Source organism: Mustela nivalis (assembly GCF_964662115.1).
Source record: "Mustela nivalis genome assembly, chromosome: 7".
NCBI classification, from domain to species: Eukaryota; Metazoa; Chordata; class Mammalia; order Carnivora; family Mustelidae; genus Mustela; species Mustela nivalis.
The window spans coordinates 88,527,124-88,542,422 of NC_139026.1; the positions used below are offsets into that span (position 1 = coordinate 88,527,124).

The following is a 15,299-nucleotide window of genomic DNA, read 5'->3' on the forward strand; positions in this document are numbered from 1 at the left end:
GAAAGTGACATTAAGCAAAATTTTTTTCTAACTTTTTGAAGAGTTTTTTCCTATCAATGACTTTTTCTAAGAAAATACAATGACTTCTTACCATCAGATGTTACTTTCTATTTGGTATTTGTAGAATGAAGCACCTATTCAACAGACTTCTTTTTAGTAGGCTCATGATATAGAACCTCCTGGACTAGGCTTTTAAAAATACTTTTGCACTGTGGCAGAGGGCACCTAAAGGGTGGCTTCTACTTAAAACTGTGACACCTGGGGGTTCCCTGGTCCTCACTGAACCCTAAGAAGGTAATTTTTGTGTCTTCCTAACACCATGGATATTTGTGTGCAGGAAGGAAACAGGTTGTCTTAAATGTTTTTTGGAAATAACATTTTTTAGAACTCTAGAAAGGATTAGCAGCATCAGGATTAACCTTATCTTGGGAGTGAGTTAAAAAAATTGAAAGTAAAAAAAAAAAAAAGAATTTGAAAGTAAAAGAAGGGGAAATAAGAGTCTGGTGACATAATTAATTTTCACATGTTAATCTATAAAATTCTAAGCCAAGTAACAAGCTCCCCAGTGATAATGGTTTTGCATTTCTGTAGTAAATTAGGAAGGGTCAGTTATCCCTGTGATGCATTACAGGTGAGATCACAGTTTTGAACATAGTACATGGGTTCCAGTATTTATCTTTTGTAGATGAATTAACGTTTTATCTGTGATGGCTTGTGCTAGTATTACTTGCACCCATTACCTGTGCCTTCATGCTAGAGTACTTGCGTTGCTGATTAAGTGAGTAAAGATTAATGCAGTGAACTCATAAAAGAATAAGAAACGTTGTGTTGGTGCTATAGTGGCAGTCGAGTTATGAGTTCTCTGAGAGTTGTAAGGGCTATTCTCAAATATGCTGGCCTATCTAGAGAGACCCATTACATTTATTTTATTACTTTAATCCTGCATTAAAGTAAATGCCTTAGGTTTCACAAGTAATTAACTTACTACTTAAGGTGAGTTGTTAACTGCTCAATCACCAATAGAATTCAGTGAAAAATTTTTCTTATGATGATGATGAATTTCATTATAGTTTCCAAAACGTGTCTAGTATAATCATGGGGATGGTAGAGATCCTTTTAGACGTGTGCATCTTTCTCAGTAACTTAATTTAATTTAGGCTCTTACGTAGTTTTATTGTGTTCTTGAGACATGTTACATATAAATGTTTATCTTAAAGAATGACATTGAAAGTATTAGTCTGGTTTTATTCCTCTGTTTTTGAATGTTATTATGCATTATAGGTAGCCCTGGTTTACCCCAACAATGATCCAGTCATGTTTATGGTGGCTTTTTATGGATGTCTCCTGGCAGAAGTGATTCCAGTGCCTATAGAGGTACCTCTTACCAGAAAGGTAACATTGCTAAATTTAAGAGGAATGTAGCCTGATGTGACATGGTGGGCATCTGGTTCTTGGATCAATTGACTCCTTCATGACATTAGAAACAGTGGAATCATTTTCTTAAGTACTCAGCTTCACTTGCTAAAACCATGAGACTTGTAGACAAATAATAGTTATTATTATTTATAAGTTTCAGGAAAATAGTATTCTTTCAACTAAGTTAGAATTTTCATGGATAAAATTTAAAAATCCCTGGGGCATACCTTACTTTTCAACAAATACTATTTATAAAGAGGATCCCTGTTACTTCCTTGAGACTATAGATGATCCACATTTATAACAGGTGAGACCTTTGTGAAGGGATTTCCTTTAACTATATCATTCAACCGGGCATTTCCCTGAAGTTGGAGGATGATACAGAGACAGGATATTACAACTCCGGGGAATAAGATTTTACTTTACTGACACATTAGCCCATGCAGCATATGTCACAGATTTTTAAGTTAAACCAAAAAGATTTCTCTGTGAACTCTCTGACCCTACTTTTCTCCTGCAGTTTATTATTGAGGGATCATGATAAAGACAAATATGGTAGAGACTGTGGATTTACAAGAAAATGGTTATTTTCGGAAAGGAATAAAAAAAACGAATTGATAGCATCCCTGAAACTCTGGTCGATGGGGTATAGTGTCTTTAGTCAGGAAATCATAGGGTTGTTCTTAAATTATTAAGTCGGCTGTTTTTGTGTGGTTTCATAATGATACTGTCAAGGTGATGTTTTAATAGAAATACTTCAGACTATGTCGTTTGTTGTTTTCTCTTGTGTGGTCATAAGGCTTAAATCCTACCTCCTTTAAAATAGTAAGGAGTATATGGATTTGAGTATAACCATCCATTCACTTTCATTGTAAATTTGGACATTTGGTTGTCCATTTAGATTATTTTCTTCTGACCTGGGTTGCTTTGCTTTTGAATTTGGGGATATGGCTAGGTCAAGACAACTTAACCATGTTCACATCACATCCATTTCACTGGCCTGAAATTAATTTAAAAGGGGAACATTGCTGATTTTTTAGTAAAATGGTCACATTGGCTGGTAGGATTCATCATTAGCAATGTCAGATTAGTAGAATATTTGATTCGTACTCAGAAAGCCATTGTATTGTAGAAATTGTTTGGAAGAACATATTGTCATACAATTGCCAGGTATCAGTGGGGTTCCATGAGTGTTATCACACAAGTGCCAGAGCATTGCTCAGTGTTAGGGCTGGGGCACGGGTGTGCTCACGTTCACTCCCCTACTGTGCTCATTATCTTTCCTCCACAGGATGCTGGAGGGCAGCAGATTGGCTTCTTGCTAGGAAGCTGTGGTATTGCCTTAGCTCTCACCAGTGAAGTTTGTCTAAAGGGGCTGCCAAAAACCCAGAATGGAGAAATTGTACAGTTTAAAGGTTAGTAATATTTATACTTGAATTATCAGTTAAAAATTAAAGCTTATACTTTAATTAGTGTTTTAATTTAATAATAGCTAAGTACCTAACATCTATTTTCTTATGTAATTCTCACATTCTTATGAAGTAGGTACCATTATTATCCCCATTTTACAGGTGAGGAAACTGAGACACAGAGAGGTTAAGTAATTTGCCCAGTCATAGCTAATAAATGACAGAGCAGTGATTTGAGCCCAAATCTGTCTGATTCCACAGCCCAAACCCTTAACCTTTATGTAAATGGTTGGAAAAAGCTACCACTCTGTTCATTAAAGCTAAATGCTACATGTAGAGACAGAGGAAAGAACACTAACTGCAGTGGACTTCCACTGCCAAATGGACCTTCCAATTGTTGAGGTAATGTCAAGGCCTGAAACATAGCATGTGGAACGATTGTACTTTTGAAAGAAGGTATAATTGTCTGGTGGTGTATCACTAAAAACTACTAAAAAATACAGTCTTTTATTGATTTTACAATGACCTTGATTTGGTCTCTTGATACTTAGAACAACCAATTCAGTGTGAACTCCTTCCCTTATAGCTTAGGCAATTCAATTTTTATTTTGGGTTTGATTTAGGTTGGCCCCGGCTCAAGTGGGTTGTAACAGATTCCAAGTACCTTTCAAAGCCACCGAAAGACTGGCAGCCCCACATCTCTCCTGCTGGTACAGAACCAGCATACATTGAGGTAAGTCCTGGGGCTAGAACATACATTCTGGCTTCCTGTGGCTTCAGTTGCCATCTTATAAAATTTAAAACTAACCTTTTGCAGTTTTAATTTTAGAAAAGCCTCCTGGTTTGTTAGAGTTTCATCTTCTGGCTTGTAAAATCCTTGTAGTGGGCCTTCTAATTGTTTTTAACATAAATACCCATTCAAAAGAAAGACAGCCAAAATAATAATAATAATAATAATTTGATCCTTGTCATGGAAGATAGTTAAACAAGACCTGAAGATGTACAAGGCTTTAAGAAATGATCAACTGGCAGAGATACAGCTTTGCTTTTGGGGAGGTAGGGGAGTGGGAAGCGAGAGAATAGAGAAACAAGGAAAGCAAACAGCTGTGCTTAAAAAGAACAACTTAACAGATAAAAGGTAAAGAACAAGAAGAAACAAACGGCTAGAGGGTTTGATATTGAAGGTCAGCGTAGGACATCGAGTGATCGACAACATGCCGTTTGAGGGAGTAAGTCCTCTTGTGTAGTAGGCGCCAGGCTGAGAGCTGCTTCCAGCGCATGATCTCAGTCAGTCCCCACAAGTACCCTGTGTGGTTGGGGTTGTTACCAAATTTGCTTGAGAGACGAGGAGACCAAGACTTAGTTTGAACTCAGGTTGAAGTACAAAGTCCATATAACTCGAAAATGACAGAGCTGGGACTTCGCATTCCCATCTGTTTCACTTTAAAAGCTGTGCTGTTGATGACTCTGCATCATGCTGGAGGCATGTTAGTAAATGCTCACCACCTGTTGGTGAAATTAACGATAAATTCATGAAAAGAGAAAAGTTGGAGGGAAAAAATCCACCCAGCCTTGAGCCCTGCGGTAATAACTGGCTATAAAAGGGAAGACAGTGGGCAGTAGCTCTGAGAGGGGATGTGTTTTTTGTTGGATGGTTTGAAAGATGGAAGAGATTGTAGTATGTTTAAATGACAGACAAGTAAACAGGGAATTAAAACTTAGCCCTCAGTTCTCAGTCCATATCGTCTCTCAGTGAGGACATAGTTCATCACACCAACCTTCTTACCTCTGTTCACTGGCTTCCCGGACCATTCCATCAGTGCTCCTGCTTCACCCACAGCTCCTTTTAAGGCTTCTTTACTGGGTCTTCCAAAAAAGTGAAGGGCACTTCATTTTGAGTCCCCTGCTTGGCTCTCTGACCTCATGTAGAATTACCGCCCTCCACATTTCTGGGCTTTGGCTATTCCGAATTAACTTGGAGTTTTCACTTAGGACCCTCTTATTACCCACGGGCCGTTTCTAATAAGTTTAATGTACCCTAGGAGTCATAGGGAGCTATTAAAAGGTTGTGAGAAGAGTTTGACAAGAATAAATATGTTGTTAAAAGATGTATCTGGTTTGGTTGGGTTAAGAAGGTAAACAGGGAGTCCAGCTTTTTTACAGTTATCTGGGTAAGCCCAAGTTCAGGGTGAGATGAGGATAGAGGAAAGAGGGTGGAATTGAGACAGGAAGGAAGTAGAAGAGGCAGGATTTGGGGCCTGAATCTGGAGAGGGAGGAAGCAAGAAAGACTCTCAGGTTTCTGACTTCAGTGACAGGGTAGATGATGGCATCCTTTATTAAGAAAATAAAGCAAGAAGAGTTCATGGGCACAGGCTGAGGATGAGGAATACTGTGGTGGATACATTGGGTTTCACAGGACTACAGGTCGTTCAAGGGTAACAATTGACTATATAAGTCTAGGTATCTGGAAGGAGGACTGGGTTGGAGATCGAGAATTGGGAGCCATCAGGCGAGTGGTACCCGATGGAATGAAGTGAAAAGAGAAAGCAGAACAGAATTTTCAGGAAATGCCAACGTTTAAGGGATGGGCAGAGGAAATGGAATGGGGAGAAAGGGGGAGAGACTATGAATAGGAGAAAAGAGTATCACAAAGCCAAGGAAGGAGAGAGTGTCAAGGAGGGAGTTATCAAATGTTACAGAAATGCAGGATAAAATCAACTATGTCATATATCCTTTTGATTTAACAGACAGAAGTTGCTGATCTGGGTAAAAAGTAACTTGGATGACCATTGAGGTAAAAGGCAAAATGAGAGTTGATTGATTTGTAGGAGGGAATAGGCCATTTCTAGGTCTCTCCCTCCCAATGTGGGAGCTTCTGACAGACAGGAGCCGCGTCTTCCCCACCTTTCACTCTGCGGCGCCCTGCTTGCTGAGTATACCTGATGCTTCTGTCAGGGCAACTCTAGTCCCTTGTTTGTCCAGCTTCTTTAGCAGCCACTTCACACTGATGACTAATTAAACTTTTAAGAATTTTTCACACATACTTTTGTCAAGCTTCATCATTCCTCAGTCCTGTCTTTGCATGATTAGAGTTTGGGGCTCTAGTGTATAGCCTCAGATATTCATATGAAACATATTAAATTCAGCCCATTACCATGGCTTATCTGGGTTTCATATTTGAATTCTGGTTTGTCATCCAAAATAACCCATTTTATTGTATTTTCTTATGCTGTTGTTTTTTGTGTGTTTTTTTTCTAGTATAAAACAAGCAAAGAAGGGAGTGTAATGGGAGTTACAGTGTCCCGCCTTGCAATGTTGTCTCACTGCCAAGCTCTGTCCCAGGCCTGCAATTATTCTGAAGGTCAGACTTCATCCCGTGACTGCCCTCATTGTGAGCCTCAGATATATGTGACCGTGAACAGAGTGCTCAACGACTCATTTCCAGTTAATGACCAAATTCAGAGTGAAATTCTCTAAGACACATTCTTGGCTTGCTTTTGCTTTCTTCTTTTTCACAAATATGCTGTAATTTAAAGGAACTAAAATTCTGGGCAAACCAGATATGTAAAGCATGATTTCTAGAGTGTAGAAATAGAAAACAAATTAAAACCATGTGTTTACTAGCTGCAGAATGTTGGATATCCCTGTCTTCCTGTGTATGTGGAGTTGACGTCAGCTGTACATTGGAGTTAGAGTCAAAGAAATCTGACTACCAAAAGGCACAAATTATAACACAAAAACCTATTCTGTATTGTTGAACTTCAGATATGTTGATCTAGTGTAATGACTGTTTGCCTTAGAATGTTCTTTATAATATTACCTTTTTAATTTTCCTTTCATAAGAGGAAACAAGTGAATACATGTTCATTAAAGAGCAGCATTCTTGTTTGGTAAAATGTATGTATAATGGAAGCAATCAAAATGCCAGAAAATAGGGATTGATTAAATTATAATGTGCTCAAGTAGTGTGTTATTCCCTGAGGCATTATGACTCCTGTTCTTGAATATTAAAGATACAGGGAAATTGTTTCAATATATCATTAAATGGAAACAATTTAGATATAGGGCAGTATGCCAATTTTATTATGGTAGGGATCTGTCTAGATAGAATTATGCTTGTGTGTATATGTGTGTGTGTGTTATGTTACACATGCATACCAACTTTTAAATTTTCTCTAGGAAGTAAATTTTTTTTACACATATTTATGAAATTTGAAAAGTTTCTAAAATAATCATGTGTTCTCTATATCATTAGGAAAAAAATATTATCCCTTGGAAGACGGTCTCTACATCATAAGGAATTTCAAACTCTATCTTTTCTGAGACCAATGTTCAGTCCCCTCACCAGTGTGAGGGGGTCCCTCAAGTAATTAAAAGACTGTGAGAGCTTTAAGTGATTTCTTCAGAAGTATCAAATCAGTTGTTTAATAGAGACAGGTGAGACAATTTTGCTGATTAACACTAAAGATGATTTCCTTTTGTTTTTCCTTTTTTTTAAATTTTAGGGGAGACAGTAGTAAATGTTTTGGACTTTAAGAAGGATGCCGGGTTGTGGCATGGCATGTTTGCGGTAAGCTCCTCAGAATTATGGCTTCAGGGGCGCCTGGGTGGCTCCGTGGGTTAAGCCTCTGACTTTGGCTCAGGTCATGATCTCAGGATCCTGGGATAGAGCCCCACATCAGGCTCTCTGCTCAGCGGGGAGCTCGCTTCCCCCTCTCTCTCTGCCTGCTGCTCTGCCTACTTGTGATTTCTCTCTCTGTCAAATAAATAAATAAAATCTTAAAAAAAAAAAAAAAAAGAATTATGGCCTTCAGTGTAAATTGTGCTTATAATTTAGGCCAGTGTGCTATCTAATCAAAGCATCTCACTGTGCTTGTTTGAAATTTAAGCTCCCTAGAGATCAGTAACATTTTCTAGAAGGATTTATAATACAAATGGTAACTTTTTTCCAAGGAGAATGTAATTCTGTTTTTTCTTCAGTGTGTGGTTGGGTATACATTTCACATAGCAGTTTGTGGGAGAACTTAGGATCAACATTTTTTTAAAACATCAACCATCATAGTCCCGCTTTTCTGCAAATGACTATATATTTATTTATGATTAACAAAAGTATGTTTGAGATTTACCTCTTCTCTTTTCTGAAGAAAGGATTACATAAATGTATTTAGAACATGGCAGCTGTGCTTAATGACATCTGATCTTTCCATTGGGCGAAATATATTGGATGACTCAATGCAACAATTAATAGAGTAACAAGGTAGATCAGGCTGCTTCTGTAATAGAGGAACAGGTAACATGCTATGGAAATTAGGCCAAGGGAGTTCCTCCCAGCTCTAGGATCACCATTTTCTAGAAGAGTGACAGTTGAGTTGGACTTTGAGAAATGGGTAAGATTTAGCCATTATAGAGATATTTTGGGGGTGGAGGTAGAGAGGGCCACTCAAGTGGGAAAAGCTACCATGTATATAGCATGTTGAGAGATAAACGATCTGAGAATTGCAAAGGACCTTCAAGAGAACATCTCGTCTGGCTTCCCTGCGCATTGCGGGGATCTGACAAAGAATAGACAGTGAAGCCTGGGGGAAGAGGAGGAGGATCCCCTTTCTCGCAGGACACCTGAAAGTAGTAAGAGCCTCTTCCTTGAGTGTACGTACTTTCTAGCTCATTTCTGAAGCCCCTCCCATTTTGTTTTTTTGATCAGAGGTTAGAACACCCTTTCAAGGAGTTAGAGGGAATTTTCTCTTTGTGATACAAAGAGCAAATTAGGGACATGTTTAAAGAATTGGTATTAACACCATTTTGTCCTTGAAATCCAAAAATTTGTCACCATAGCTAGAAACTGGGGGAGGGAGGTTTACAACAGTATCTTCTTGAGGGGCCACTTAGGTGGTAAATAAAATGGCCGGTCTAAATACCAAGACTTAGTTATTCTGTGCGCTGGATCTCTTTGGGGACAGGGAGTCCTGGGTGTGTGTGGTTTGGGGCTCAGGAGAGACACAAATTGCATGATCTTGTCAGCTCATTTCAGCCGTAAAATGTTCCGCGACATATAATAAGTCTGAGGAGGGCCTCCTCTAAGAATCAGGGAAACTTCGATTTCTTGCTTTGTAATACCCACCTCTTTGTGGTGTGTGATGAGCATGTGGTTGATGAAAGCGCCTCGTGGGTTAGAGGGCGGTTTGGCAGTGTCTGTAGAATGTTTAAAGCACATATCCTATGACCCAGCAGTACTACTTTTCTGTGTCTACTATAGACAAACACTTGCACATATGCACCCAGAAGTAAGTATAAACATATCCCTTGAAACATTGTCTAGAATAGCAAAAATGTTGTCAATAACAGGGAAGTGGCCTAAATAATTTGTGATATAGTCATACTGTGGAATAGTATGCAGTAGTTCAAAAAGAATTCTGTCGATCTCTTAGACTGATATGCATAGATTTAACCCTAAAGCAATTTAAATGAAAAAAGCAAGCTGCCAACATATGATGATATGATGCCTTTTATGTTAAAAGTACATTTAATTGGGCGCCTGGGTGGCTCAGTGGGTTAAAGCCTCTGCCTTCAGCTTGGGCCATGATCTTAGGGTTCTGGGATCGAGCCCCGCATTGGGCTCTCTGCTCAGCGGGGAGCTTGCTTCCCCTCTCCTCTCTCTCTGCCTGCCTCTCTGCCTCCTTGTGATCTCTATCTGTCAAATAAATAAATAAAATCTTTTTTAAAAATACATTTAATCAAAAAATAAATAAAATAAAATAAATACATTTAATCTTTCTATGGGGACAAATATGTTTGTAAATATTTAGAAAAAGGACTGGGGGGATTAATGCCAGATTCATAACCGATTATCTCTGAGGTGGAGAGGAGGGAACCAAGCTTGAGGATGGGTAGCGAAGGAGACTTTAACCTTACAGTTAATATTTCAGATTTTTTTTTCAAAGAGCATGTATTATTTGTATGATTAAAATCATTAAAAAAAAATCTGTTCGGTTTTAAAATGCTCAGTATGTACTGGGTATTGATTACTTTTTCTCTTTCTTTGCTTTTCAGAATGTAATGAATAAGATGCATACAATTAGCGTACCCTACTCTGTTATGAAGACTTGCCCTCTCTCTTGGGTCCAAAGAGTACATGCCCACAAAGGTAATTATACATAGCATATGAGCTTTAATTATGTGCCTGTTTGAACTAAGATTTCAGGGATTTTCAAATTGCTCTTCTAGAGACATAATTCTATGCCTTGGTGGCTTGACAGGTTTTAGAATTCAGTCGCTCTAAAATCAGGTGTGTTGGCTGTCTCACCTCACTCGACGTCCTTTCTTAAGAGTTGAGATGAATTTGCTTAAATCTGAGCCCCGAATTAGATTCATTGGGTGCTTCAGTGTTTAAAGCTGCCTTTGCTGAGCTATGTGGCCTGCCCACAGATCCCAGTAAACAAAATAACTGTGTGTCCTGTCAGCTGTTAGTGCTTCAGTGCACCTGGCACCATCTCTTTGAAGCCTTTTATATTTTCTGTAAGTGAGAGTCATGATCCCTAAAATAAGTAAAAGTGTTTTTATGGTAGTATATTAAATATATACCAATTTTAGCACGTACGTGTGTGTTAACTTTATCCCTTTTGAATTTATAGCCAAGGTAGCTTTAGTAAAATGTCGAGACTTGCACTGGGCTATGATGGCACATCGGGACCAAAGAGATGTGAGCTTGAGTTCCCTCCGAATGTTAATTGTAACTGATGGAGCTAATCCCTGTGAGTATTTCTAGAGTGTGGGTCTGGGAATATCCTTTCCTTTGGTAGGTTGAGGTTTTTGCCCCCTTTCTATAAGCTTCTCTCTTTTTTTTTTTTAACATCTGCATGGAAATGTAATTCACATACTGAAAAACTCACCCATTTTGGGCGCCTGGGTGGCTCAGTGGGTTAAGCCGCTGCCTTCAGCTCAGGTCGTGATCTCAGGGTCCTGGGATCGAGTCCTGTATCGGGCTCTCTGCTCACCAGGGGCCTGCTTCCTTTCCTTCCCCTCTCTCTGCCTGCCTCTCTGCATACTGTGATCTCTCTCTGTCAAATAAATAAATAAAATCTTAAAAAAAAAAAAAACTCACCCATTTAAAGTGTACAGTTTGGGGGTGCCTAGGTGGCTCATTGGGTTAAGCCTCTGCCTGCGGCTCAGTTTATGGTCTCAGGGTCTTGGGATCGAGCCTCTCCTCAGGCTCTCTGCTTAGCAGGGAGCCTGTTTCCCCGTCTCTCTCTCTGCCTGCCTCTCTGCGTGCTTGTGATTTCTCTTTCTCTGTCACATAAATAAGTAAAATCTTTAAAAAATAAATAATATGGGGTGCCTGGGTGGCTCAGTGGGTTAAGCCTCTGCCTTCAGCTCAGGTCATGATCCCAAGGTCCTGGGATCGAGCCCCACATTAGATTCTCTGCTCTGCAGGGAGCCTGCTTCCCCCTCTCTCTCTGCCTGCCTCTCTGCCTACGTGTGATCTCTGTCAAATAAATAAATAAATAAAATCTTTTTAAAGATAAATAATAAATAAATAAAGTGTACAGTTCAGTGGTTTCAGAAGATGCTCAGTTATGCACCTATCGCCGTGAACTAAGTTCCCATATCCATCAGCACTCACTCTCCATTTCTCCCTCTCTGTCCCCTAGCCCTAGGCAACTGCTCATCCGCCTTCTGTCTCTACAGATTTATCTGCTCTGGACATTTCATATAAATGCAGTCCTACTACATGTGGTCTTTTTCAGTTGGCTTCTTTCATGTAGCTTGTTTTCAAGATTCACCTGTGTTGTAACATGTGTTCGTGCTTTGTTCCTTTTCATTGCCATATAACATTCCACTGAATAGATACACCACATCTCCTATAAGCTTTCAAAAACACCCCTTCTCGCTCACTCATTTATATCCTTTTTCTATCATGTGACTCCAAGGAGAGATAAGATGGTAACCTGGTATGACCAGGTGTCAGGACTTTATGTATATTCCTGCTATGAACAAATCAGAGGACTTTGGGAAAGCTTTTAGAGATCTTACCATGTTACCTGCTTTGCCCTACAAGCACCAGCACTCCAAGTAGAATTAGGTAAAGCATTAGAAAGTGTGTTCTTTGCCATAAATGGATTTCTGTCAGTAGTCACAGTGGTATAGTAGTCATCTTGGTATAAATACAGGTGTGGGGTTGACCTTAATAAGAAACAGATTGGAGAATAGCACATTGAAGAGAATATTAGCACTATACTAGTTAAACTAGTTACTATGGGAAGGGTTGCTCGCTTCCAAACGAGCTGCCTGTGGGCTGCAGCACATCTCTGCTATCTATCGGGCCGTTTGATAGGAGCAGCCCTATCCCAAATTGTGACTTTGAATAGCATCAGTGACCTATTTTGTGGACTGGATGAACATTTATTTGTCCTTGAAACGTATCCACCATCTCACAGGACAAGTGAAATATCCATATGGAATTCATGATGCCCAGTGAGAGTTCTCATGAAAAGCAAATGTGTCTGCTCTCCACTCTTTACCAGTTTTCCGCGGTAATGAAAATCACAATTTCAGCTTTCAAGTTGATCTGTTCCAACTCCTTAGGGTCTGTGTCGTCCTGTGATGCCTTCCTGAGTCTGTTCCAAAGCCATGGACTGAAACCCGAGGCCATCTGTCCGTGCGCTACTTCTGCTGAAGCCATGACTGTTGCAATCCGCAGGTATTGTCCAGAATGTCAGTGCCCTTGATGTATGTTACAACTTCAATCAGGTGTGCAGTATTTACCAGCCAGTGACAAGGGGTGCTAATTTCTGCTTCAGCAGCCTAAAAGTGAAACTGACTTGATAAAGCAGTTTGAAGCACCTCGTTTATTTTCCCCACTCTTGCCCTAAGAGTAACTGGTAAACTGAAAATTTACTTTAATTATTCTCATCTCATGTTTGTGAATGAGTTCTTTTTCTGTGCTGTTTTGCTCTTCAGACTCCTTCGTTAGCATCTTAGACTACAAATAAGCTATTCTTGATTACAGCTTAAGTATGGAAAGTACACCCGAGCCAATATATTCTTAATATTGGGTTTAAAATTTATTTTTTCCGACTGAATAAATGTGGCCTGTGCTTTGTACATGTGATGTTAGTTAATTTGACATGTTTTTGGCAGAGAAAAGAAGGATTTTTTGATGTGTGGTAGCTAGAGGAAATTTGCTTTCTTACATATTTGTACTTTTTTCTTGATAATATGTAATTTGACAAATTTGATGAGTTTATTTTGATTTCAGGCCTGGAGTTCCAGGGGCCCCTTTGCCAGGAAGAGCTATTCTCTCAATGAATGGATTGAGCTATGGGGTAATACGGGTCAATACTGAAGATAAAAATTCAGCACTGACAGTCCAGGATGTGGGTCACGTAATGCCTGGTGGTGAGTACTCCATAGCATTTTTTGCTTTTCCATAAAGATTTGTCATTAGAGATAGTAGTAAAGCCTGATAAAATATGATACCCTCACCCAGGAATACAGAATTTAGCACTGAGCCATTTAAGTTCTCAAAACCTCTCTACTGGTTCAGTGATTCTAATTGTACTTACTTTCCAGCAGTATTGTATGATTTAATTGAATGATTTGATAGAATTTTTCATATGGAAAGCTTAAGTATGAGTTGAGCTAAAGTTGTCTGGTTTTCACTTAATTGCCAAGACATTGCTGCTGGCAGAAAGTTAGAGCGTACTGCTTCCTTGAGTGAGTTTGATTTAACCTGTTTCTTTGGACTTTGTAGTCATTTTTAATAGGTTACTGTCTTGAAGAGCATCTGAGTGGCTCAGTCAGTAAGCGTCTGACTCTTGAATTCAGCTCATGACATGATCTTGGGGTCATAAGATCCAGCCCCATTTGGGGCTCTGTACTCTGTGCAAAGTCTGTTTGAGATTCTCTCTATCCCTCTCCCTTTTCCCCTCTTCCTGCCCACCCACTCACACACACACACACACACACACACACACTCTCTCTCTCTCTCTCTCTCTCTTCCTTTAAATAAATAAGTAAAATCTTTAAGAAAAAAAATATGGTCTTTGAAACTTTGGTCCACATCTGTTGTAGTTTTATTTGCTGAATTTTAAAAATTAGTTGTTTATCACGAGGGCTAAAAGATGGACATTTGAAATATATCTATATAGTATCAGGTCTATTTTTGACATTCCTGTTTGGTATTCTAATTACTGCCATTCAGTAAATGCAAAGCTTTCCTGGATTCGCAGGGTTGAAGCTGTTACTTTACAAAGGTTTTCCAGAATCTCTGCCCCTTAACCATATTTTCTACACACTAGGGGTGATGTGCATTGTGAGACCTGATGGACCTCCCCAACTCTGCAGGACAGATGAAATTGGAGAAATCTGTGTGAGCTCCAGAACAGGAGGCATGATGTACTTTGGGCTTGCTGGTGTGACCAAAAATACATTTGAGGTACATGATATGAAAGTTTTGGGGGAAACTTACTTGATGGGGTCAGGGTATCACAAAGTCAAATGAGCTGGCCTGCAAGAAGTAGCCTAATGGAGCAGCTAAGAGAGGGTACTCTGGAGGTAGGCTGCTTGAGTTCAAATCCTAATTCTGCCACTTAATAGCCGACCTCGGGGGAGTTCCTTAACCTCTCTGTGCCTCAATTTCCTTATCTTTAAAATGTGAAAAATCATAATACCTATCTCACAGGATTGTCCTGGACTAATTGAGTTTATGTTTGAAAAAGGCTTAGAAAAGCCCTGGCACACGGGAAGTACTGTTTATCTGTAAAATAAAGGAAGAGTAAGAGGCCTCACTAAAGTTCATTCTGGTGAATCTGAGTTTTGTATAAAGCCCATATATTTAACTTTAAGAATATGTTGACAATGGATTCCTCTCTCCAGAGTAGACTCAAGTTAACCTAAGCCTGTGAAGAATGGTATCAACCAGAATACCAGGTTATTAATGAAGAACTCTCCTGTGCCAGGGGCTGACTACTCCCATTATTCAGTCTTTCAGTCAGCAAATACTTACTGAGCACCTTCTGGGTGTCTGGCAGTATCCTAGAGGCTTGTGGTATATCAGGAAAACAAAGCTCCTCAGATAGCTCATATTCTAGTAGAACCAGCACATTGTTGTCCCGCAGACAGTTGCGCATGTGAAGACAAATGGTAATGAAAGTTTTCCTGGTGAGCCTGGAAATCAGAACAGGTATAATAAATTGCCTGTATTTCATAATTGGGATTAACCTGCCTCAGGGTAGCTTTTAGGGAACAGAAAACTTTCTATGCCCATTCTATGGACCATTATAATTAGATAGGGCTTATTATATGACCACTACCAATTTTCGGTTCTTGGAGCTTCCTTTTTCTAGAATTGATTCCCCGTCTCAGTATGCCAGGGTACATCTGTACCATTATAAGATTATGTAGCAACAGATGTAACTGATGGGACAGTGTTATCTATATGAATGATGTAGTAGCCAGGAAAGGTTAAGAACTCCTGA

At 39.4% G+C, this 15,299-nt stretch overlaps 1 protein-coding gene across 4 annotated transcripts in view; it reads left to right on the forward strand.

Moving 5' to 3' along the window:
• Positions 1-15,299, forward strand: part of DIP2B (disco interacting protein 2 homolog B) — a 225,225-nt gene that overhangs the window by 165,767 nt on the left and 44,159 nt on the right. For 2 of the 4 annotated variants that reach the window (XM_082741248.1, XM_082741246.1), the window contains 10 exons: positions 1,282-1,392; positions 2,708-2,831; positions 3,449-3,558; positions 6,085-6,187; positions 7,332-7,396; positions 9,874-9,967; positions 10,455-10,574; positions 12,406-12,520; positions 13,079-13,218; positions 14,121-14,257. In XM_082741248.1, coding sequence (XP_082597374.1) covers positions 1,282-1,392; positions 2,708-2,831; positions 3,449-3,558; positions 6,085-6,187; positions 7,332-7,396; positions 9,874-9,967; positions 10,455-10,574; positions 12,406-12,520; positions 13,079-13,218; positions 14,121-14,257 — 1,119 coding nt within the window. The remainder of the gene's footprint in view (positions 1-1,281; positions 1,393-2,707; positions 2,832-3,448; positions 3,559-6,084; positions 6,188-7,331; positions 7,397-9,873; positions 9,968-10,454; positions 10,575-12,405; positions 12,521-13,078; positions 13,219-14,120; positions 14,258-15,299) is intronic. The other 2 variants (XM_082741245.1, XM_082741247.1) reach the window with 1 other exon arrangement.